Below are 23,704 nucleotides of genomic sequence, written 5' to 3' on the forward strand. Positions count from 1 at the left end.
ATTGAAACCTAATCCACAATGTGATAGCATAGGAGGTGGAGATGTTGGAATGTGATTAGGTCATGAGGGTGGAGCCCTTATGAATGGGATTAGTGCCCTTGTAAGAAGCTGAAAAACCACAGTTGTCTCCCTTCCACCATGTAAGGACTCAGCTAGAAGGTGCCATCTATGAACCAGGAAGCACAGACCCTCACCGGAAAACAAATCTGCCTTGACCTTGGTCTTCCCAGCCTACAGAAATAAGTGTGTTGTTGGTAAGTTACCCAACTAATGGAATTTTGTTGTAGAAGCCCACAAGGACTAAGACATCAGTTAATGTACATAGAATAATTTTTACCTATTTATTGGTTTTGTGGCTTCTCATTTTTTTTTTAATGAACTTAAAAAAAAGAGAGAGAGAGAATAATGTCTATCTTTGGAGTTCAAATGAGTTTTTTTTTCCTTTGGAACAACTATGATGGGACACTTTTTACAGTAATGCAGGCATTTACCATAAGTAACAATTCATCAGACCAAAAAAGGTGGAATAAATCATGAAAGTAAAAGTATCAAGGAATCTCCGTACTCTGCATTTAATCCATTCAATTTCCTACTAAAGTAGAATTTCTTCCATTTGTGTCAATCCTTTGGGATCAGCCTACAGCAACAGTCTCCTCAGTTTCTTCTAAAAACTTCCCAGTTTAGAACCCCAAAAGAGTGGCTAGAAGTCACCAAGGCAGGTTCTCTCCTGTGTGTAGTTAATGAGACTGGTAGGCCAGCCGCTTCCTCCTGGTTGCCATGGAAATGACCAGGCCGCTGGCCCTCTGAAGACGGAAAAGAACAGCAAGTGCAAGACCACGCATTCCACCCTGGCTTGCAGATTAAACCAGCTGTCAAGCCAGGGTGAAGGATCCGTGGCCAGGCAGAGGTCTGTGGAGTGGAAAGGCAAGGCCTCACGATGGAACTCTGAGATGTAAGTAATTTCTCTGTTCCTCTTTTTTAAAAAGCATGCCTAGTCTGACACTTTTTAAGAGCTTCAGAATTTCTGCTGCATGGCAGGAACTGTGACGGTTGGAAGAACCATTATCAGGGTCACCTTCTTGTTGCATTTGCATTTCCTGAACATAACGTACATGTATGAGTGGCTTTCACTATGAAACACTATTTTAGGCTTCCAGGCATATGAATTCCTCTTTACTGAGATCCTGCCTTGAAAATGAAAGATTTTCAGTGCATTAAGCAAATAATGAAATGGTCTTCTCATTTAAACCCTGAAAAGATAAACTCACTTAAGGCTAATATAACAGAAAGCTCCTTGAAATCTTGTCTCTATTTTAAAACATCTGGCTAGACTTTTCCATTAGTCTTCAGTGGTAAATAACAATTAAGGAAAAGAGATATCAGATCAGATCTGATATCTCTTTTCCTTTTTGTGATCGCAAACAAAGAAAAGTGGGAACTCCCAAAACATCGGCTGATATTGTTTCTTTGCTCTGTTTTAATAGTATTATATTTACTGCCTATTTACACACCAGGCTTTATAGAGTTTGCTGATTAGAAAACAAAGAGAGAAAAGAAAGTAAGTTAAGATGAGCGTTAACATTTGGATTGGATAGTTCGTGTTTTTAAAAAATTGGTCTTTTATTCAAAAGTGAAAAAGCATGATAAATAATGTAGCAAAAGGCAAGATGACGAGGGGAATGTTTTAACTCAAAATGAGTAGAACATATACAGTCTTGCATATATTTCTTCGTTTAATAAACATATTTCTGGAAAGTTTTTAGCACAAAGTATGTTGGTGTATATTGAGGACAGGAAATGTTTCAAAAACATTGTGCATAATATTTATAAAAAAACCCATCCTTAAAAAATACCAAAAAAAGATCTCATTTGTTTGCAAATTTTTTTACCAAAAAGAGCCATCCTTGAGAAGTTTTTTGCTTTTTTTTTAGACTAAATAATGCAATATGTTTGGAAGAAAAAAAAAAGACTTTTCATTACTTTTTTTTCTGACAGAAATTGGGCATTTTCTGAAAATAACAGTTTCAATAAAGTATTTATGGAAATGAGTGCTTTTCAAGAGCTGACTTGGATTTCTCAGCTTTCTTTTCCACACTAATATTTTTCACTGCTTAAAGCTGCTACATTATCAGCTTTTAAAATTCAGTGCCCAGTGGCTTGTGTCTGTGTCTGTGGGAGCTAGTAGGTCAATAGGCCCCAGTGGGAAGAACAGGCAGGCCTCACAGTTCTGTGGGCATGGGACCAAGGGGTAGCTGTGTGAAGCTGTGGATGTGAACCCTGGTGATGCAATGAACTGAGTGTCTACCAAGTCACTCAAGGGAAAAGCCTGAAGGATTTGCACTCATTGCCTAATTCACTCTCTCAAGGACTGTGTCAAGTAGAAAGGTACAGTAGCCACATATTCTAGTTAGGACTTCCCAGTGGCTCACTCTCTGAGAATTTTTTGTCCCACATTCCATACCTATGTTAGCAGAAGCAGCACTCTGCTCATATTGTCCTCTATTCTGATTATGAACTTAAGAACAGAGATTTCTTTCTTATGGTTCTGGAGACTGGGGATTCCAAGGTCAAGGGGCCTGCATCTGGCAAGGGCATTCTTGCTGTTTCATCCCATGGTGGAAGGTGGAAAGGTAAGAGAGCATGGGCACACACATAAGAAAGACAGAGAGGAAGGGGGTCAAATTCATCCTTTCATTTGAAACCTATTCTCATGGTGACCAACCCACTCCTCAATAACAGCATTAATCCATTCATGAGGGCACCACATCATAGCATTTAGCATGAGGGTTCTATACACATATAGGTTAAAGGCCACAGCATCTAGTAATAGAATACAATGCATGGAATCTCCCTTGAATAGACCCAAGACCCTGGGGTGGGAAATAGCACTGTAATTTCCACCATGACTCTTCAGAATATAGTTGGCTGGGCTCAAATTTTAGCCATTATTAACTAGTTCTGTGACCTTGGACAAGTTATTTAACCTCCCTGTGTATCATTTCCTGATATGAAAATGGGACCATATGCAGGGGCTCATGCTCGAACACTAGCACTTTGAGAGGCTGAGGTGGGTGGATCACTTAAGATTAGGAGTTCGAGACCAGCCTGGCCAAAATGGCGAAACCCAGTCTCTACTAAAAATACAAAAATTAGCTGGGCATGGTGGTACACCACCTATAATGCCAACTACTCGGGAGGTTGAGGCAGGAGAATCGCTTGAATCTGGGATGCAGAGGTTGCAGTGAGCTGAGAGAGTGCCGCTGCACTCCAGCCTGGGTGACAGACCGAGACTTTGTCTCAAAAAAAAAAGGGGGGGGGGCATAATATCTACCTGTAGGATTACAGAAAGGATTAAATAACATAAAATGTGTGAAACACTTAGTACCTGGCACAAAAGAAACACTCATTAGATCTTACAATTAGTGAATAAAAATATGGATAGTTCCTGATATCATTCAATTTTCAACATACAACATACATGTATCACATTTTATATTTTAAAGTATATTGCCTCTTTATCAATGACAATTTGCTATATTTAGCTAGCTTAGCCTTGGGAACATGGGGCTAAGGAATGGTGAGTTATAGATACAATAACGTTTCTCATAGGAGTCTCAACTTCCTTGGGGATCAAGAGCTGTGTGTTTGGCATGTTAAGTTGGAGATGTCTACTAGACATTCAGAAAGAGCTATCAGATACAATGTGGGACATGTGAACATGATGCAGTCAGGAGGTAGAGACATCTCTCAGTTCACCATCAGCATCTGGGTGGTACTGAACTTCACAGGACAGCATGCAGGCACCAAAAGAGTGGACTCACATACAGAAGACAGCCACGCACTGAGCTGCGGACATGCAACAATAACAGGTAAGAAGATCAGATGCCAGCCAAAAGACTGAGAAGGAGTGGCCATTGGAGGAGACAGAAAACCAGGAGAAGGTGACATCATGGAGGAACAGAAAGCTATTCACTCAAAAAGAAGGGAGGAGGCAACCAAGTCAGATGCTGCTGGGAAGTCAAACAAAATGAGACCAGGAAATTAATCACTGGATTTAGTATGGGGGTGGTGGGATTCACTGGGAACCTGATGAGAATGGTTGCAATAGAATGATCACAGCAAAAGTCTGGTTTTTGGGAGTGGCTTAAAAATCTAACACAACTAGGTACTAGGCTCTGTGTGATAACAGATTGGCTTGCAAAATCTTTTTTTTTTTTTAATTTATCTTACAATAGACTGATGCTGCACTCTAAGAAAAGCAGGTTTGAGTCAAACAAGAACTGTCACCTATTCCCCCAGCTTAATAATAAAATGTCATGAAAGAGGAGAGATTTGAAGACAGTATGAGAGATGAAGGTGGTTTCTTAGTGGATAAGAAACAGAAATCATCCCAAATACAGAGGGTGGCATAAGCAGCATGAGGGGAATGGGGTCCAGATTGGAGAATAAGAAAACACAATGCGGGCAGGCGCGGTGGCTCACGCCTGGAATCCCCACGCTTTGGGAGATGGGAAGATCTCGAGGCCAGAAGTTGTAGATCAGCCTGAGCACTACAGTGAGACCGTGTCTATACAAAAAATTAAAAACATTAGCCAGTGGTACGCACCCATAGTCCTAGCTATTCAGGAGGCTGAGGTTGGGAGGTTTGCTTGAGCCCAGGAGTTCAAGGTGACAGTGAGCTACTGCACTCCAGCCTGGGTGAGGGAGCAAGACCTTGTCTCCAAAAACGAAAGAAAGAAAGAGAGAGAGAGAGAGGAAGGAAGGAAGGAAGGAAGGGAGGGAGGGAGGGAGGGAGGGAGGGAGGGAGGAGGGAAGGAGGGAAGGAGGGACGGAGGGGAGGGGAGGGAGAGGGGAGGGAGAGGGGAGGGAGAAGGAAGGAAGGAAAGAGAGAAAGAGGGAGGGAAGGAGGGAGGGAGAGAAAGAAGAAAGAAAGAAAGGCTGGGCGCAGTGGCTCACTCCAGTAATCCCAGCACTTTGGGAGGCCGAGGCAGGGGGACCACAAGGTCAGGAGATGGAGTCCATCCTGGCTAACACGGTGAAACCCCGTCTCTACTAAAAATACAAAAAATTAGCCGGGCGTGGTGGTGGGTGCCTATAGTCCCAGCTACTCGCGAGGCTGAGGCGGGAGAATGGCGTGAACCTGGGAGGCAGAACTTCCAGTGAGCTTGCAATTGATCGCACCACTGCACTCCAGCCTGGGTGACAGAGCGAGACTCTGTCAAAAAAGAAAGAAAGAAAGAGAGAGAGAGAGGGAGGGAGGGAGGGAGGGAGGGAAAGAAAAGAAGGAAGGAAGGAAGGAAGGAAGGAAGGAAGGAAGGAAGGAAGGAAGGAAGGAAGGAAGGAAAAGAAAAAGAAAGAAAGAACAATGAAAGCCCAGTGAGACATCACACACACACATACACACACACGCACTCCTCGAGGCTCGTCCCCACAACATGCCTTGGTGTCTCTGCTTTCCCAATTTTGATCCACTTTCCATAAAAAGATCACTTCGCATTTGCATCTCCGAAATGCCTGGTCTCTGGGTCATTAAAAAAAGAAAAGAAAAGAAAAGAATCTTCTCTGTGGCCAGGAGGTCTGAATAATTCATTTGGAGTTGTGCCTAGACACTATTTCATGGGCACTCAGTTTAGCCCAAATCGTGATGCCAGATTATCTACTGGAGCTCTGCTGCTGTCACAAAACTAATCTTCAAAAAGTAATCAATGAGATTCAGGATTCACTCTTTTTAAATAAAATTCTTATTTGGCAATAGTTTTAGGTTTACAGAAAAATTGTGAAGATAATGGAGAGCTCTCATATAGAGTTAACATCTTACATTAGCATGGTACATTTGTCACAATTAATGAACCAGTATTGACACACTATTATTATAAAATAAAGTCCAAACATTATTCAGATGTCCTTAGATTTTGCCCATTGTCCTTTTTCTTGTCCCAGGATCCCATCCAGGATCCCACATTACCTTTAGTCATCGTTCCCAAGAGGCATTTTAAAACTCTGAAAAATCTTTCAAGAAGGATACAAGGTTTAAATGTTCATTGGTTCCAATATTTGTAACCAAAACCAGCAAAGGAAATTGTAATTCTTATTTTTATCCAAACTCGAATGGTTGGAACTATAGCTTGAACACAGTTGAAAGGAAAAAAAGCCCAAGGCTTACATCTTAAGGAAATAGTGCAGGTACCTTATGGGAATATAAGAAGGCACAACTGTAAGTGGAAGATCTGAATTCCCTTTTATTGTTCTGGAAGCAGGTAATTAAAATAGTAAAGGTCTGCCAGCCTTTTTTTTTTTTTTTTTTCTCATCTCCTAGCAAAGGGATTAGTGTCTGACTCATTTTCCTTGGCAACCTGACACTCACATAATACTGGCCCAGTAATTTAAGCAAAGCTCTCCCTGAGTTAGCTTTACAAGATTGGACTCTGAAAGGTTAGGTCGTGGGGGAGTTTTGCAGCAAGGGCTGTTGTAATCGCTCAACCAAGAGCAATTAGGGGAATGGCTTTGTGATGCTCACAAATATCTGTGAGACCAAAATATACCAACTGTACTGATGTTTTCCTTCGCCCCTCGGAGGGTGTGTGGCATAAGATGGAAGGGCAGTGATTGGAGGCCTGACTTGGGACTCACGGTCTCCATTCTAGCCAAGTGTATGTTACCCTTCATCCTCATCAGATTCAAGGGAAGTTGTAAGGCAACTGAGAACCTAGACTAGGCCTTTTGGTAAAGTCACAGGAGGTTGGAGGTGCCTCCTGGGATTTTGCCAGATGTCGTTCAGTGGCTTTCAAGGATGATGCACAGCTAGGCCATAGGAGAGTAAGCTCAAATTCCCACCCTGTCACCCATACACAGAAACTCATTCTGGTTTCTCTGCCATGGCTAGGCCATATAATGAAAGTCGCTGAAGAACATGAATATTGCTTGCTGACTTGATAACACTCAACAATCCTAGAAGGTAAAAGGCAAAAGAGGGGCTGGGCAAGGTGGCTGACACCTGTAATCCCAACACTTTGGGAGGCTGAGGCAGGTGGATCACCTGAGGTCGGGAGTTTGAGACCAGCCCGACTAACATGGAGGAACTCCGTCTCTACTAAAAATTAGCCCAGCGTGGTGGCACACGCCTGTAATCCCAGCTACTCAGGAGGCTGAGGCAGGAGAGTCGCTTGAACCCAGGAGGCGGAGGTTGTGGTGAGCCAAGATCAAGCCATTGCTCTCCAGCCTGGGCAAGAAGAGCAAAACTCTGTTGCTCCCACCAAAAAAAAAAAAAAAACGCATAAGAGGGAATCAAGGACCAAAAACATGCCTCATTGGCTTAGCCGATGTAGGGACTCATTTGGGTAATATAAACAATCGTGGTGTGCCCCTGTGTGCCCAGCCCTGTGCTAAGGTCTCGGGAAACTGCGATCAGCAAGAAGGCATCAGAAACCTGGCCCCTGATATGGTTTGGCTGTGTCCCCACCCAAATCTCATCGTGAACTGTAGGTCTCATCATTCCCTCGTGTTGTGGGGTGACCCAGTGGGAGATTATTGAATCATGGGGGTGGTTTCCCCAATACCGTTCTTGTGATAGTGAATTCGTCTCGCGAGATCTGATGGTTTGATAAGGGGAAACCCCTTTCACTTGGCTCTCACTTTTCTCTTGTTTGCCACCATGTGAGACATGACTCACTTTCCACCATGATTGTGAGGCCTCCCCAGCCATGTGGGACTATGAGTTCATTAAATCTCTTTCTTTTGTAAATTATCCAGGCTTGGGTACGTCTTTATCAGCAGCACGAAAAAGGACTATAAAACCCCACAGTAAACCAACAAGGAAGCCCCGTATCCAGGCAGCAAATTAGTGGTTGAAATTAACACCCAGGTGAGCTCAGTGCTTTCCAAATAAAATATCTGCTTTTCAGTCAGTTCTTACTCAGCTTCTAAGCTCCTGAGCACTTTAGTCTATTTCTATGATTCAATCAATTTAATCTCAAACCAGTAATCCAGCTGATACCTGAAGAGCTCCTGGCTTCACCAGGCACAGATGAAGTTAAGTGAACACGAATAGCTTGTATTCTGCTGGTTCATGCTCCCACTGACCTGATACAGGTCCTTGCCTCCTCCCACCACTATGTCTACAAAATAGAATTTTCTCCAGGTGCTTCTTTGAGTCCCCAGGGGTCTTGTCTATGCTCACAATGGTCCTTTCATCTACTCCTGTCCCCAGCCCCTACTAGATGCTGACCGTCCGTTACCTTGGCCATGGGGCTCCCTGTTGCTTGATGACCAGGGAGCAACATCCAGAGGTGGCCCCAGTCTGTTCTCGAGAAAGGGTCAAATGGTGCCACCTGTCCTTCATTCCTCACTGTGCTAGAGCTGAGCTGTACTCAGTACAGAAGTGGAGAAAATGCTTCTATCCATCACTCAGTGTCGCCCTTTCTTGCCTAGACAGGGGGCCACTTGTACCTCACATCTCAGAATTCTCAAAAGCACTTCTTGCAGCCTTTGCTTGCTACCTTACCAGACTCAGCCTCAGGCATATGTTTGGGCTGTAAAGACACAAATGCTACTGTCCCATCCCTCTGTTCTTCCCTGCCCTGGGCCCTCCCATATCCTCTTCGCTCTTCTTTCTTCTTCAACAATTCCACGTATGCAATTAACCACCTGAAGATGGTTCCTCCTCAACTCATAAGACATATCCAGATGTATCCATTTGGGCTTGGCAGGACCCCACATGGTGTGACTATTCTATGGGAGCATTGAGTTTGGTATTTCAGGAGAATAGTTAGTCTGAGAGCTTATGATCTAGGCTAATGAGAGGAATAAACCACATAATGTAATTAGCAAACACTGCAGGGCTGTGAATACAGAAGGGCTGGTTTGGTCCACAAGGGTGGTTTGATGTGGTGGTTTGGTTTCCTCATCATCTCTGTATTCATTTCCTATTGCTGCTATAACAAATTTCTACAAATTGGCCAGGCACAATGGCTTACATCTGTAATCCCAGCACTTTCGGAGGCCAAGGCAGGCAGATCACTTGAGGTCAGGAGTTTGAGACCAGCCTGGCCAACATGGTAAAACCCAATCTCTACTAAAAATACAAAATTTAGGCTGGTATGGTGGCACACACCTGTAATCCCAGCTATTCAGGAGGCTGAGGCAGGAGAATCGCTTGAACATGGGATGCAAAGATTGCAATGAGCCAAGATCATGCCATTGCACTCCACACTCCAGCCTGGGTGACAGAGCGAGACTCCATCTCAAAAAAAAAGAAAAAAATCTACAAATTTAGTGGCTTAAAACAACATATCTATATTCTTTTACACTTCTGGAGGTCAGAAGTTCAAAACCAGTCTGACCAGGCTATTGTTAGGGTGTCAGTAAGCCTGGTTCTTTCTGGAGACTCCAAGGGAAAATCTGTTCCTTGCCTCTTTCAGCTCCTAGAGGCTGCTGGCATTCCTTGGCTTGTAGCCATATCCCTCCAATCCCTGCTTCAATTGTCATATTGCCTTCTTCTTATACAGACCCTGTTGATTACATTGGGCCTGCCCAGATAATGCAGGATCATCTCCTTATCTCAAGTTTCTTAATTTAATCATGTCTGTAGAGGACTTATGGCCATGTAAGGTAAAGCATTCACAGGGCCCAGGGATTAGGACACAGGCACCTTTAGGGACTATTATTTGACCTACTGTAATATCCATTAGGCACAGTAGGAGATCAGAAATAAAGTGTTTTGATCACAGCCCACATTCCTGCTGTTCCTTTAAACATTTTACACACATTTAAATTAGTAGAAACGGGAATTGGATAATTAATTTCTATTTTCCAGACTAGCTCGCTAATAATTTCAGGACCTCACAGTCCTCAGCATTTACAAGAGGACATTTGTAAATCTGATTTGATTAGTTACAGGAAAAATCATGCAAAGAGACATTTTTGTTTTATGCTGTGCTTGTTCTCTCTCTAGTCAAATGTTTGATACAAGTAATGCATTAAATGAACCAGTTACTTTAGATTTCTTTGGGGTGGCTTTTGGGATGCCCTCACAGAGCATGGTAATACATTTGTTATCACTATGACTCTGATATTACAAAATATCATTGTCTATGAATAGTACTATGTATATTGTAGTATACCTATGAGTACTTATTAGTACCAAAATATACGTAATACTATAGAACTATTCAGACTGTGTGCGGTGGCTCACGCCTATAATCCTAGCAACTTGGGAGGCCAAGGCAGGAGAATCACTTGAGCCTGGGAGTTTAAGACCAGCCTGGACGACATAGTGAGACCCCATCTCCAAACACAATAAATACATAATATAGTACTATTCATATATATATATAATCACATGCATCTACTTTGCTTTTGTAACCTGTGTGGTTGGATTATTATCCTGTGCCATGTCAAGAGAAATAAGACTCAGACAGGTTCTCTGACTGATCCAACTATATACTAGTGAGTTCAACATGAACAGTCACAAAAATATTTTAAAGTGTGTCCTCTCAAAACCCAAATTGCATACTTGAAGCTAATTTTGCCTGCATAATTCCAACTTATGGAGACATGAATTTACTTCATCTTTTTCTAGATGAGCAAATATATCAGATGATAGCATATAGTTTAGATCCTACTATAGAAACCAAATGAGATTCTGATCACATCAGAATTACTGGGAACTCATTTCCTGCCCCTCACAATGAACTGCGTAAACCACAATGAAAGGGGAATGATCTTCACCCACAGAGACTGCACAGAACGGTGACTTCAGCATTAGATCCTTGTAAGGGCCTGTGAAAACTCAGTGGCTCGTACCAAGGATGAGGATGTGCTATTGTGGAATGTGAAGAAGAAATAAAAGACAACACGTACCACAGTAAGAAAACATTGGGGAGGGACCCAAATTAGCTTTCAACTTCATAAGCTTTGAAATATTAAACAACAAAGATATAATTCCGTTTTCAAATATCATCTTACATAGTGTTTATCTCTAACCTGCCTCCTGCAGTGCATTTGTGGAACAAAGCCAAAGAAAAGAAAAATGCTAAAATCCCTTTTTTCAAGAGCATTTCAAGGTCCTACATCTAAAGCCCTCACACAGTGCCTATGTGGGCATCTCATCCACATAACAGAATAGCCAACACCCCTCCTTGACCTAAATGGGAAGAGGGGTTGCACAACCCTGGACAAGTGGGCACTGGACCTGAGAACAGGTGACCACTTGTTTCTGGAGCCCTAGCGTGGAGTCTACACCCCACACTCCTCCCATACTTTCTATTTGATCCTTGCTATCTCTCTAATTAGGAACAAGGTAGCCCTAAGGCTTACAGTGTAAATACCCTTGGGAAAGAATGTGTTGGTTTAAATTCCGATTGAGGCCTAACCAACTGGTATCAGATCCCAATCTGTGAGCAGGTTTTTAGCACTGGCTCCTGGAAAGAATGGATGATCAAGGAATTAAGAGGAAGGCACATCAAGGGAAACTGGGGATTGGAGAGCTACTCCACCTACTCCATAGCTTGCCATAACTAACCCTCACTAGCAGCTAGGCTTGCTGCCAGTCTGATGAAGCCACCCAGAGGCTGCTAATTCTGAGGAAATGAGCTATGTTTTTCTTGTGGCTGTCCGGGCTCACAGTGGATGTCTCAGGGAGTGGCGTTCCCAGGCAAACTGTGTTGGGATGCTAAGAATGAGACGACGACGGGAGGCTGAGGCAGGAGAATTGCTTGAACCCAGGAGTGGGAGGTTGCAGTGAGCCAAGATCGTGCCACTGCACTCCAGCCTGGGAGACAGAGCGAGACGAATGCTTTTCTGTGCTGCCCACTGGGCTTCCTGCTCCCTGTACCACTGGTTCCCTCCCGGGAGTTCTAGCAGGTGTCCTGACTGCATGGTCATAGGAGGAAGACAGCCTCATCCTCATCCCCACCTTCTCAATCCTACATTCTTGATCCTCTCCATCCCTTTGAGGATTCCAGATATTGAAATAGATTTATCCAAAGAGCCTGGAGTTAGAAGGAGTCAACAACTGGATAGATGGAAATCATTGAAGAAAATACAAAAGAAAAATATTTTGAACTCACTGTCCTGACTCTAGCGTCTTCTCCCCAGATTTGATCTCTCCCTGGCAGCCTAGGTTACCTTCCTTAAGCAAGATCTAAGCAGATGTCTCCTGCTTCAGACCTTTACCATCTCATTTTTTGTCTCTTGCAGGAGCCTCCAAAGAGGGAGTTTACATCACAGGAGGTTTGCAAGCCAAGCTAATAGGGTAGAGCTGAAAATATTCAAACTTTCATTTTTATTTATTTTTCATCTCAAATTTTTAAAAATGTTACTGTTTGCATATTGTTGATAATACAGATGATAGGTAAGCATGGTAATATATGAATAGCCTGTATTAATTAATTCCTAAATTAACAGATGCATCTATTGGGGAGAGTTTTAAAATTATTTATTGATGGGATGATGATCAGAAGAGTTTGGAGACCAAGTAACTGCCAGCATAAAGTCCAAACCCCTTAGCTTGACCAGCAAAGTCCTGTCTAACCCTGTCCTCCTGCCTGCCTCCCCAGCTTCATGGACCCCCAGATGTCTTATACCTGCTCTAAATATACTAAGGACTTTAGTCATTCTGACATTTGCGCCAATGACTCTTGTATCTGCACTGCCTCACCTTTCCTAACCCGAACCTCTTCTCCGCCTGGCCCAAAGAGCACATCTTTTGGGAGTCTTTCCATTTCTTCCTTACCACCACTCCATCCGCATCTTTTTTTTTTTTTCTTTTGAGACGAGTTTCACTCTTGTTGCCCAGGCTGGAGTGCAATGGCGCAATCTCGGCTCACTGCAACCTCTGCCTCCCAGGTTCAAGCGAGTCTGCTGCCTCAGCCTCCTGAGTAGCTGGGATTACGGGTGTCCACAACCACGCCCAGCTAATTTTTTGTGTTTTTAGTAGAGACAGGGTTTTACCATGTTGGCTAAGCTGGTCTCAAACTCCTGACCTCAGATGATCTGCCCACTTTGGCTTCCCAAAGTGCTGGGATTACAGGCGTCAGCCACTGTGCCTGGCCTCCATCTGCATCTTTAAGAACTACCAATCACGTTGTCTCATAATTAGTTGCACAGTTGTTTGTTCCCAGAGTACATTCCAAGTTCTCTGGGCAAACTTCAAGCCCCTTGAGGGCATGGATGATATCTTCTTCATTTTTGCCTCCCCATGACTTAGGCCTTTTGCCTGGCATCCAATAAATGTCCTCTAAATGTTGATTTTTCATTTTCTTTTCAGAAAAGAGGATGTAAAAATCATAAGTTGCAAAGCAATATTAGCACCTGCTGTATTGTACCCAGTTAACAGGGTAGGCTAGCTGCTTTGACAAACTTCAAGACACCAGTGGCTTAGAGCAATTGAGATCTGCTCCTCCCTTACATCACAGACTAACACCATTAAGGGGGTAGAGGGGTGTGCTCTCTTCCACACAATCATTCAGGGATTTAACCTTTTGTCTATAGTTCTGCCATCTTCTAGGGCTGTCAGTTCCTTTGTGGAATCTTCTGCCATATTCCATAGGCCAGAACTCAATTACATGGCACCACTTCACTACCAGAAGCTCAGAAATAAAGTCCAATGATGTGCCAAGGAAGAAGAGGCAAAAATGGCATTCACAGGGTATAGAAGTCTCTGACATAACTAGGTTGTAAGATGCAATAAGTAGCTTGATGTAGCCATGACAAAAACTCGGGGGATGTCTATGCATCCAAATTTTTCAGTCAAGATGCTAAAAACTGTGCATGACTTTTTTTTTGAGGCCGAGTCTTGCTCTGGAGTGCAATGGCGCAATCTCAGCTCAAAGCAACCTCTGCCTCCCGGGTTCAAGTGATTCTCCTGCCTCAGCCTCCTGAGTAGCTGGGATTAAAAGCACATGCCACCACGTCCAGCTAATTTTTGTATTTTTAGTAGAGATGGGGGTTTCACCATGTTGGTCAGGCAGGTCTCGAACTCCTGACCTCGTGATCCACCTGCCTCGGCCTCCCAAAGTGCTGGGATTACAGGCGTGAGCCACTGCACCCAGCCTATGTGCATGATTGTTAAATATTCGAGCCTTTAAATCACCGGACAGTTTTAAAAACCAGAGCTACTATCAGAATCAGTTTGACTATTATTTTTGTATTGCAGCTGAAGAAATCTCAAGAACAATACTAGCAACTAGCTGCATAAAGGCAGAGGGTTCTGAATTGAGGAGATACAGACATCAGTTACTTGAAAACAAATTCCACACAGATTCCTTCTCAATCTAGGATTACACCCAACATTTAGATAATGTTTATACTTGGCTTCAAAAGGAATGTTTCAAATTCAACTAGTTCTGTTTATAAGAAGATATTACTAGTAAGGAGATATTATGTCAGTGGGAGGATAGCATTTGGAGCATTTGCCCAAAACAGATCTGAAATGTCATAAATAATGATGTTCTGAGCACTATAGTCCTAACACAAAAGACAAATAACTAATTGTGGAAAAATCAAGTGATATTCTCCAAATTCTTATAGCAATGAAAAATCAAAAGCAATTTAAAAACGTAATTTGGAAGTGAGTTTAATTTGAAATCAAAAGTGGTTTTTATTTTATTTTATTATTTGAGATAGAGTCTCACTCACTCTGTAGCCCAGGCTGGAGTGCAGTGGTGCGATCTCGGCTTACGGCAACCTCCACCTCCTGGGTTCAAGGGATTCTCATGCCTCAGCCTCCTGAGTAGCTGGGATTATAGGTGTGCACCACCACACCCGACTAATTTTTGTATTTTTAGTAGAGACAGGGTTTCCCCATGTTGGCCGGGCCAGTCTTGAACTCCTGACCTCAAATGATCTGCCTCCCTCAGCCTACCAAAGTGCCAGGTTGACAGGTGTGAACCACCACGCCTGGTGGTGATTTTTATTTTTAAAGTGGAAATGCAATTAGGGGAAAGACTCAAGAGAAGAAACTGTGAAAGGCTCAAGACTCAGAAGCTGAGGAGATGCCCTGGCAAGAAGCAGTCTCAAGTATGGATCTGAGTTATGGCTCTGGGGTTAAAATTAGAAGAAAGCCTAGCAAACTATCACAAGAAGAGAAAATCAAACACCGCATGTTCTCACTCATAGGTGGGAACTGAACAATGAGCTCACTTGGACTCGGGAAGGGGAACATCACACACTGGGGCCTATCATGGGGAGGGGGGAGGGGGGAGGGATTGCATTGGGGAGTTATACCTGATATAAATGATGAATTGATGGGTGCTGACGAGTTGATGGGTGCAGCACACCAACATGGCACATGTATACATATGTAACAAACCTGCACGTTATGCACATGTACCCTAGAACTTAAAGTATAATAAAAAAAAGAAAAAAAAAATTAGAAGAAAGCCAGGGCCTGGGCACCCCAAGGAACACACTCTGAAGCCAGGACTTGGAGAGGTAAGCAGGGCTATCACTCACAAATGCAGTCCCCAACGTGTGTCCCTGCAAAAATCCTTGAAGATTCTTGGGAGGTAAAAACGAGGGGCCTTCCAGTAAAGGAGCCAATTTGAAATTCTGAATATATCCCACAAAGTCAGACATATATCTGCACTCTTAAGAGTTCATTTTATCTAAGTGGTGCTTTGGTGTTTGCTGAGACTGAGAGGAGCAGAGTTGCAATGCTCACCCACGCCCATCCCACGGGTCTTGTGGGCACCCACTTTTCTGACTGTCCACCTGGCCCTTTTCTAACAGTGCCTCCTGATTTCCCTTTGCAGAGCCATCCTTCTACCCTCTCAGTCCACTGTTTGTAGTGTGGCTGATCCCATTCATTGGGTCCTGAGCTGAGCGTACGACTCAGGAGACCAGTGTATTTTTGCCTCCTAATATTTATTTATGTACTTATTTGGTTATTTATTTTATTATTATTATTATTATTATTTGGTTGCAAAGTCTCACTCTGTCACCCAGGCTGGAGTGCAGTGGCACAATTTCTGCTCACTGCAACCTCTGCCTCCCAGGTTCAAGCGATTCTCCTGCCTCAGCCTCCCTGTTGCTGGGATTACAGGCGCGTGCCACCCCACCTGGCTAATTTTTGTATTTTTGGTAGAGACAGGGTTTCGCCATGTTGGCCAGGCTGGTCTCAAACTCATGAGCTCAAGCGATCTGCCCGTCTTGGTCTTCCAAATTGCCAGGATTACAGGCCTGAGTCACTGCGCCCAGCCATATTTATTTATTTATTAGAGAGGGGGTCTTGTTCTGTCATCTAGGCTGGAGTGTGTAGTGATACAATCATAGCTCACTGCAGCCTCAAATGGCCTAAGATTTCAAAGCCCAGTGAAATCCCAGCTCACGAGGGGTACTTGAGGGAAACTAGGGGAGGAAGATTTGAGACACAGTCTCCAGCAAAATCGGCTGTCATGAACCCGTGGAGTAAGAATTGGGGTTAGGTCGTGAGAAGAACAGGTGCCTTTTCATATCATCCCTCCCTCTGTCAGTCACCCTAGCAAGAAGCCATCCAGAGAGACGCCAAGGCCAGGGACTGAGTGTGCTCGCACACCTTGCCCTGAACCTGCACTTGTGTCCCTATTTCTGCCTGTGCTGCCATAACAGATACCACAACAGGGTGGCTTAAACAACACCGAACTCTCAGACTCAAGTGATCTTTGTGCTTCAGCCTCCCGAGTAGCTGGGACTATAGGTGCGCACCATCATGTCCAACTAATTTATTTTATTTGTAGAGATTATGTCTCATGATGTTGGCTGGGCTGGTCTTGAACTCCTGGCTTCCCACAATCCTCCTACCTTGACCTCCCAAAGTGCTGGGGTTACAGGTATGAGCCACCACACCCAGCAGCCTGGTGCTATTTAAAAAGAGTTTTTGGGTTTTTTGTTTGTTTGTTTGTTTTCTTGAGAGGTTGCTCAGCTGATAGAAAGTAAACCTGGATCTACTAGTGACCATCTTGTCCCCAGAAGGAGTGATCTTGTCTGGGAATAAAGCCCACAAATAAGAAAGAATAACTGAAAGATGGAAAGACATTTCTGATAACCTTTTTTTTGAGTAGCTGGATCAAGCCATGCCTGAAATCCTTCCTTAATTTTTCAAATAAGTGAGCAGTTTTTTTTTTTTTTTTACTCAAGTCAGTCTTAATTGGATTTCTATAGCTAGCAGTTAAAAGAGTTTGAGTACACTGTCATTCGGTAAACTATGTTTTTTCATTCATTCAGTGAAATTTCTTGAGTCCTTGCTATGTGCTAGGCACTGTGTGGGAAACTGAGAATATAAAGCCCAAAAACTGTTCTCTCAAGGTGTTTACCCCAGTGAAAGAGAACCTTGAAAGATACAGCCAAGTGCAGTGGCTCATGCCTGTAATCCCAGCACTTTGGGAGGCCGAGGCTGGCGGATCACCCTGAGGTCAGGAGTTCAAGACCAGCCTGGCCAACATGGCAAAACCCCATTTTTACTATAAATACAAAAATTAGTCGGGAATGGTGGTGCATGCCTGTAATCTCAGCTACTCAGGAGACTGAGACAAGACAATTGCTGGAACCCAGGAGGCAGAGCTTGCAGTGAGCTGAGACTGCACCACTGAACTCCAGCCCGGGCAACAGATCAAGACTCCATCTCAAAAAAGAAAAAAGAAACTCATGGTAGACTGAAGGAGGAAAATATCCAACTGGCATCTCTGTGGTGGCCCCCATAAACGGGTTACCGGGGTATTTGGCCCACTCGGTGCCCTCTTAGCGAGCCTTCTCCCTGGGCATGTGTTCTTGTTCTGGCATTGGGACTTCCTGATATCCAGGAGGCAGGGACCATCCTGAGGTCCAGCCAGGGCCTTATTGTTGGGAAGTTGCTCACAAATTCTTCTGGGAACTTCTTGTCCCACACGTTCCAGCAAACCAATATCCTTTTCTCTTCTGATCTCTTTTCCTCCTCCACGGTTGCCCCTGAACAGGATCAGCACTGGAAAGAGGGAGGCAGGCACTTTTCTCAGTAAGTTTGGGCTGGTGAATAGACCTCTCCCCTCTCTTTCCTTTTAAGGCTAGGGTCAGGGTGGGCCAATGGTATTGACGGCATTCCTGGTTCTGGGATGACAGGGTTACTGGGACACGAAGTCCCAGAGGCCTCCAGTGGAATCTGGGACAGCTGATTGTCTAAAATTATCTTGTAATTAATAAATTATTCACCGTTCCTCAGGACCTCAGGATGGTCCCTGCCTCCTGGACATCAGAAGCCCAAAGACCAGAACAAGAACACATGCTCACTAAGCGGAGTAGACACACCCACATTCTAACACTGCTTAAGACTGTTAAGCCTCTTGTTCAGGGAGAACTCTTGGTCTCCACGTTTCTCAAAGCTCTTTCTTTCATGACAAAATGTACCTATTAATACATCCTTTAAGAAAATCCTGTGCCAACTTCAAAATAGACACAAAGCTCTATAAAGCGCCTTATCCAGTCCCCCACGTCGAATCTCTCTCTCTCTCTCTCTCTCTCTCTGCTGTGTTCTCATAGCAGCCTGTATGTTCAGTACAGCGCTTCTCAGTTCAGCCTTATTTGTCTTTTTCCTTTGAGGATAAATCCTGGAGGATAGGATCCAGGTCTTTTGTATCTTTGTTTCTTCTGCTTGGCCTAAGCCAGGGCCTGGCACATGGCCTAGGCTGGGTCCTGCCCAACTCCTGCATTTGCCCCCTCCTCCCACCTCTTCCCCACTGCTACAGCCTCTCTGTCCTCACATGCAGGACTGGCCTGGCTTTGGGCTCTGATGCCCAGCCCATTGGAAGCAGAAGGAATTTTGTTAGGACATAAGTTCTATGAGGATTGGGCCCTGGGTTGTCTTGTTCTGAATTGTAACCTCATGGCTAGCAGAGGGCGTGCCACCTAGTAATCTTCCAATAAGCATTAGTTGAAGGAGGGAAGGAGGGAAGGAGGGAAGAAGGAAGGAAGGAAGGAATGGATAAATGCATGAATACAGTCAGAATTGCTATGAATCAATGTCTTACCCTCTGTTCAAGTTTACACGGCAGAGCTTACTTCTATCCTCCTGGCATTCCACCCTTGGGGTTATGGCTTGTGCCTCCTGCCTGTCTACCTGATCCCTGACATTTTTAGCTTTGATTCCTTTGGATTTCTAATTGCCCTGTGGCCTCGTCTTACACCCTGATTGCTGCTTGTCTGCCTAGCCTCTTCCCTGCTGTCACCATACTCTTTGGACACATGTTGAGATCCTCAGACAGACCCTCCCATCTGTTGCTCCCTGGCCCTTAGTGTAGTGGCCCTGCCAGTAGCTCTGGGCCCTCCCACTCAGAAGTCTCATGCCCAGTATCCTGCCACACCCATGGAACTCAGCAAATGGAGATGGACTGAATTGTATTGTTTGGTTTCTCTCTTCAGTCACTGGGGGAATGCAACTACTTTTGCCAAACTGAAATGTGGTACGCTCTGCCATGATGCTCATCTCATTCCAATCACACCACAAAGGAGGACCCTGCGTCTGTCATATGCCAGACACTGTGGGGCCTTTTCCCCCCAAAACTGGACATTAGTGTTGCTCTTTAAATTACCCATGCATCCCTACCTTATTTAGATTTTTTAGAAGTTCCTATATATGGTTTTGTTTTGGAGCCCTGCAATAAATTGACAAGATCAGTTCATAAATTTCTTTTGGCATAAGAGTAGCTAAATCAAAATAATTGTGATTAATCAGTGGGTGATTAGTCTTTTTGTTGTCTATTACCACAGTTACTTAGGTACATTAGGTACATTAGGTAGGAGGCCCTGAAAAGGATGAATGGACCTACAAACAGATTAATACGGTGGGGATGGAAGGCATGTTTTATCTACTTAGAAATTAAAGCTTACCATTAACTAAATGCTCCATTGGTATTCATGCTATGTTGTGTAATAGGTAGTGCTTGGATAGCTGAATCCAACAAAGAAGTGTTTGTCTCCTGAATTCCAGGAAGTCAGATATTCATGGGGAGGAAAGCATGTGCATGTTCAGGTGTTTGTGGGCACTTGATACTAGTAATTGGATGTTTGGAGAATGGGCTCTCTCAACTCCAAATCCCTGCCCATAGATAGGATGCGGTAGGTCTCCTCTCTGGCATCCGCTCTGGCATTTCTCTGGCTGTGTTGTTGACATGCTGGTCTCACTGTCAGCCGACATCACTGGGAGTTTTACACCTCAGATGAGCAGAGCTCAAAGGTTTGGCTGCTGTCTCTGGATAAGGTGCTGAGAAAAGAGCTTTCCCAGTGTCTGGGCTGCAAGTATTGCCTGCGGCTCAAGAAACAGTTACTAGAACAGTGAGAAAGAAATGTTTACAACTTGTTTTTTTCTGGGGTTCCTTTTCCATAAACTGTGTATTTCAAATGAAAGGTTGTGATAAAGCTGCCTGTTTTCTTTCAGGTAAGTTCCAACAAATTGGTTCACAAAGGTAGGGGATAAACACGCTGGCCCACGCTGGGCAAGCATGGCACCACCTCGCAGGCACTGTCTCCTGATCAGCGCTCTGGGCGTCTTTGCACTTAACTGCTTCACCAAAGGTCAGAAGAACAGCACGCTCATCTTCACAAAGGAAAACACCATTCGGAACTGCAGCTGTTCTGTGGACATCCGGGATTGTGACTACAGTTTGGCCAACCTGATGTGCAGCTGTAAAACCGTCCTGCCCCTTGCGGTGGGGCGAACCAGCTACAATAGCCATCTGACCATCTGGTTCACGGACACATCTGCGCTGGGCCGCCTGCTGAACTTCACCCTGGTCCAAGACCTGAAGCTTTCCCTGTGCAGCGCCAACACCCTCCCCACTGAATACCTGGCTATCTGTGGTCTGCAGAGGCTGCGCATCAACATGGAGGCCAAGCATCCCTTCCCAGAGCAGAGCCTACTCATCCATAGGGCTGGGGACAGTGACTCCAGAGAGAAGCCCATGTGGTTACACAAAGGCTGGCAGCCATGTATGTATATCTCATTCTTAGATATGGCTCTTTTCAACAGGGACTCATCCTTAAAATCATATAGTATTGAAAACGTTACCAGCATTGCCAACAACTTTCCTGACTTTTCTTATTTTAAAACCTTCCCAATGCCAAGCCACAAAAGCTATGTTGTCACATTTATTTACTAACATAATAACTGTGTCCAGCTGCCTGGAACTTTGGCAAACGATGGATAATTTGCAGAAGGAATCTGGAAATAAGGCCATGAGACAGGTATCCCTACCCACAACTGTAGCCCTCTCTGCAGGCTCCATTTGCAACACAGCCACACATACCAATAACCAGCTCTCTGTTCTGCTGTGTGCTCAACTGCCAGAGCACTTTTGAAAAACAAAAGAAAAAGAAACCCGAAAACCAACTTGATTCCGTCCAGGGACATGTCTTGGGAGGGAGCTAGGCTTGGTCTCTGCAACTAGGAGCCTGTGGGGAAACATCCCGTCAGAAATAGAGAAAACAATACACCCTAGAGACGGGTTAGTGGAGCTCCTCCTAGGAGGGGACCCCCAAGAAACATATCTTCTTTCAAAATACTGCCTTAATTTGTTTCTGTTTCATTTTGTGAAATTGCTTGGAATTCCTCTAAGTAGAGAATAATTGATTTCACAGGTCTTGGGACTGTGAGTTTTATAAAATGGCCCGGCGCAGTGACCCACACCTGTAATCCCAGCACTTTGGGAGGCCCAGGCAGGCGGATCGCCTGAGGTCGGGAGTTTGAGACCAGCCTGGCCAACATGGAGAAACCCTGTCTCTACTAAAAATACAAAATAAGCCAGGCGTGGTGGCGCATGCCTATAATCCCAGCTACTCCGGAGGCTGAGGCAGGAGAATCACTTGGACCTGGTAGGCAGAGGTTACAGTGAGCCAAGATCGTGCCATTGCACTCCAGCCTGGGCAACAAGAGTGAAACTCTATCTAAAAAAAAAAAAAAAAAAAAAAAAAAAATCCACTGCAATTGTGATACAAATGTCTAAACCTGGAGTGGAATGAATTTGAAACATTATTGCATTCATGATGCCATAATGATAAGAAATAGTCCATGACTTAACAGGATGTCCTGGGGCTGATGACTTTAGATCACATACATTACTTTTTTTTTTTTTTTTTTCCCTCTTAACCTTAACATAGAGTAACTGAAATAACCTGCAATTTCTACATTTGCTTAATTGGTGGGGGACTTAGCCATTCAGGCTAATTAGCATGAGTCCATGTCAGTGTTTAAATTAGGCCAAAACAAAGACCAAAGTATTAATTTTAATAGAAAAATGTGACCTCATTACTGACATTGTACTTCAGATAATGTTAAAGTGATAGAAAAAGATAAGGAAAGGGGGAAAAGGAGGAGAAAGGAAAGCAAGAAAAGACAAGTGAAAAGATAAGTAATATGTTCACTGTCATTAGTTACTGAAAATATAACAAATTGAATTTTAATCATTTTTATTAATAAAGTATAAAATTAAATGATGTTAGAAAGTATATGCCTCCTATAAATATCTTCCATTTGGTAGCTTTTAATAGTTTCAAAGCCCCTTCACATACGTTTTAACTGAGTCTTTTGAGAAATACTTGTGAGTTAATGGGACTTAAATCAATAGAAAAGGAAAACTAATTTAGTTATAAATCAAGCCTGAGGTTTCAGATTTCTGGACTAAAAATATGGTTCAGTTTGTGCTGCTGTGGGATGAAGAATGGGCAGAGAAAGTCCACAGCACAGGCATGGGGATAAATGGCATTTGGCACTTAGGTGCAGGGTTTGGGGGACAACAGGGAGTGGTGGGATGGTGAAGTAAGGGTGCACGCCCCACCTGAAGCTCTACAGTGGCTCAGCTCCCACTGAGTGCTGCCATGGGAAAATCTGACGGGGCCAGATCTGATCCTTCAAGAGAATGAGGTATTCCAGGTCGTTATGTGAATTCTCACAATTTGTAAATGTGGCATGCCATTCAGCATTTTTGTCTGTTTGTTTTAAAATAATATCATGTGGGTCAAACAAACTATGTCAATGGTACCTATCTGGGCTGGGGCTGTTGTTGCCTTCAGCCACTGGCGTGCTAATAAAAGTTTCACCACCAGCTCTCCAACAGAAAAGGGAGGTGGGCTGCCCTGCCTGTGAAGTAGCCATGCTTTCATTCCTTTACTTTCTTAATAAACTTGCTTTCACTTGACTCTATGGACTCGCCTTGAATTCTTTCTTATGTGAGATCCAAGAACCCTCTCTTGGGGTCTGGTTTAGGACCCCTTTCTGGTAACATCTTTATGGCAACCACGAAGGGATGATACTAAGGAGACCCCTGACCCAAAGGAAATAGACCAACAGTGACTGGCTGACTTTGGACTTTGGAGTCAAGGAAACTTTTCCTTTGAGCTATTGACAGCTTTCAACAATTGAGTAAATTATGCTCCTGTGAACAAAATTTGAAGCATGTTTGTTTCTCTCTACCTAATTTCTCCAAAATCTGGAAACTAGTTATATCGCCTTTAGTCAGAGTTATGAATGGCCCTCACCATACTGAGACTTTCTCTGACTGAACTCCTCTCTACCCTGGATCTGAGACCCTAATAGTTAGGCAGGAATATAATCGCCCCATTCAGCCTCCAGAAGTTACAAAAGATGGACCTTCATCTCTCTACAACCCTTAGGATTAAGGGTTGTCTTATAAAAGGGATGGGGGAAATGTCAGAGGCGTTTAAACCAAAGCAACTCCATCTTGTATAGAGGCTGGGTAAAATAAGG

General features: G+C 43.9%; 1 protein-coding gene and 1 long non-coding RNA gene across 2 annotated transcripts in view; one reads left to right on the forward strand and one right to left on the reverse strand.

Moving 5' to 3' along the window:
• Window positions 1–23,704, reverse strand: part of LOC111524292 — a 33,077-nt gene that overhangs the window by 415 nt on the left and 8,958 nt on the right. The gene's annotated exons all lie outside the window — the stretch shown is intronic.
• Window positions 847–21,328, forward strand: C19H21orf62 (chromosome 19 C21orf62 homolog). Its single transcript, XM_023189438.2, has 2 exons — window positions 847–952; window positions 20,381–21,328. The coding sequence occupies exon 2, from the start codon at window positions 20,445–20,447 to the stop codon at window positions 21,099–21,101; it is 657 nt and encodes a 218-aa protein (XP_023045206.2). The 5' UTR covers window positions 847–952; window positions 20,381–20,444; the 3' UTR covers window positions 21,102–21,328.

This window comes from Piliocolobus tephrosceles, chromosome 19, assembly GCF_002776525.5.
Source record: "Piliocolobus tephrosceles isolate RC106 chromosome 19, ASM277652v3, whole genome shotgun sequence".
NCBI classification, from domain to species: Eukaryota; Metazoa; Chordata; class Mammalia; order Primates; family Cercopithecidae; genus Piliocolobus; species Piliocolobus tephrosceles.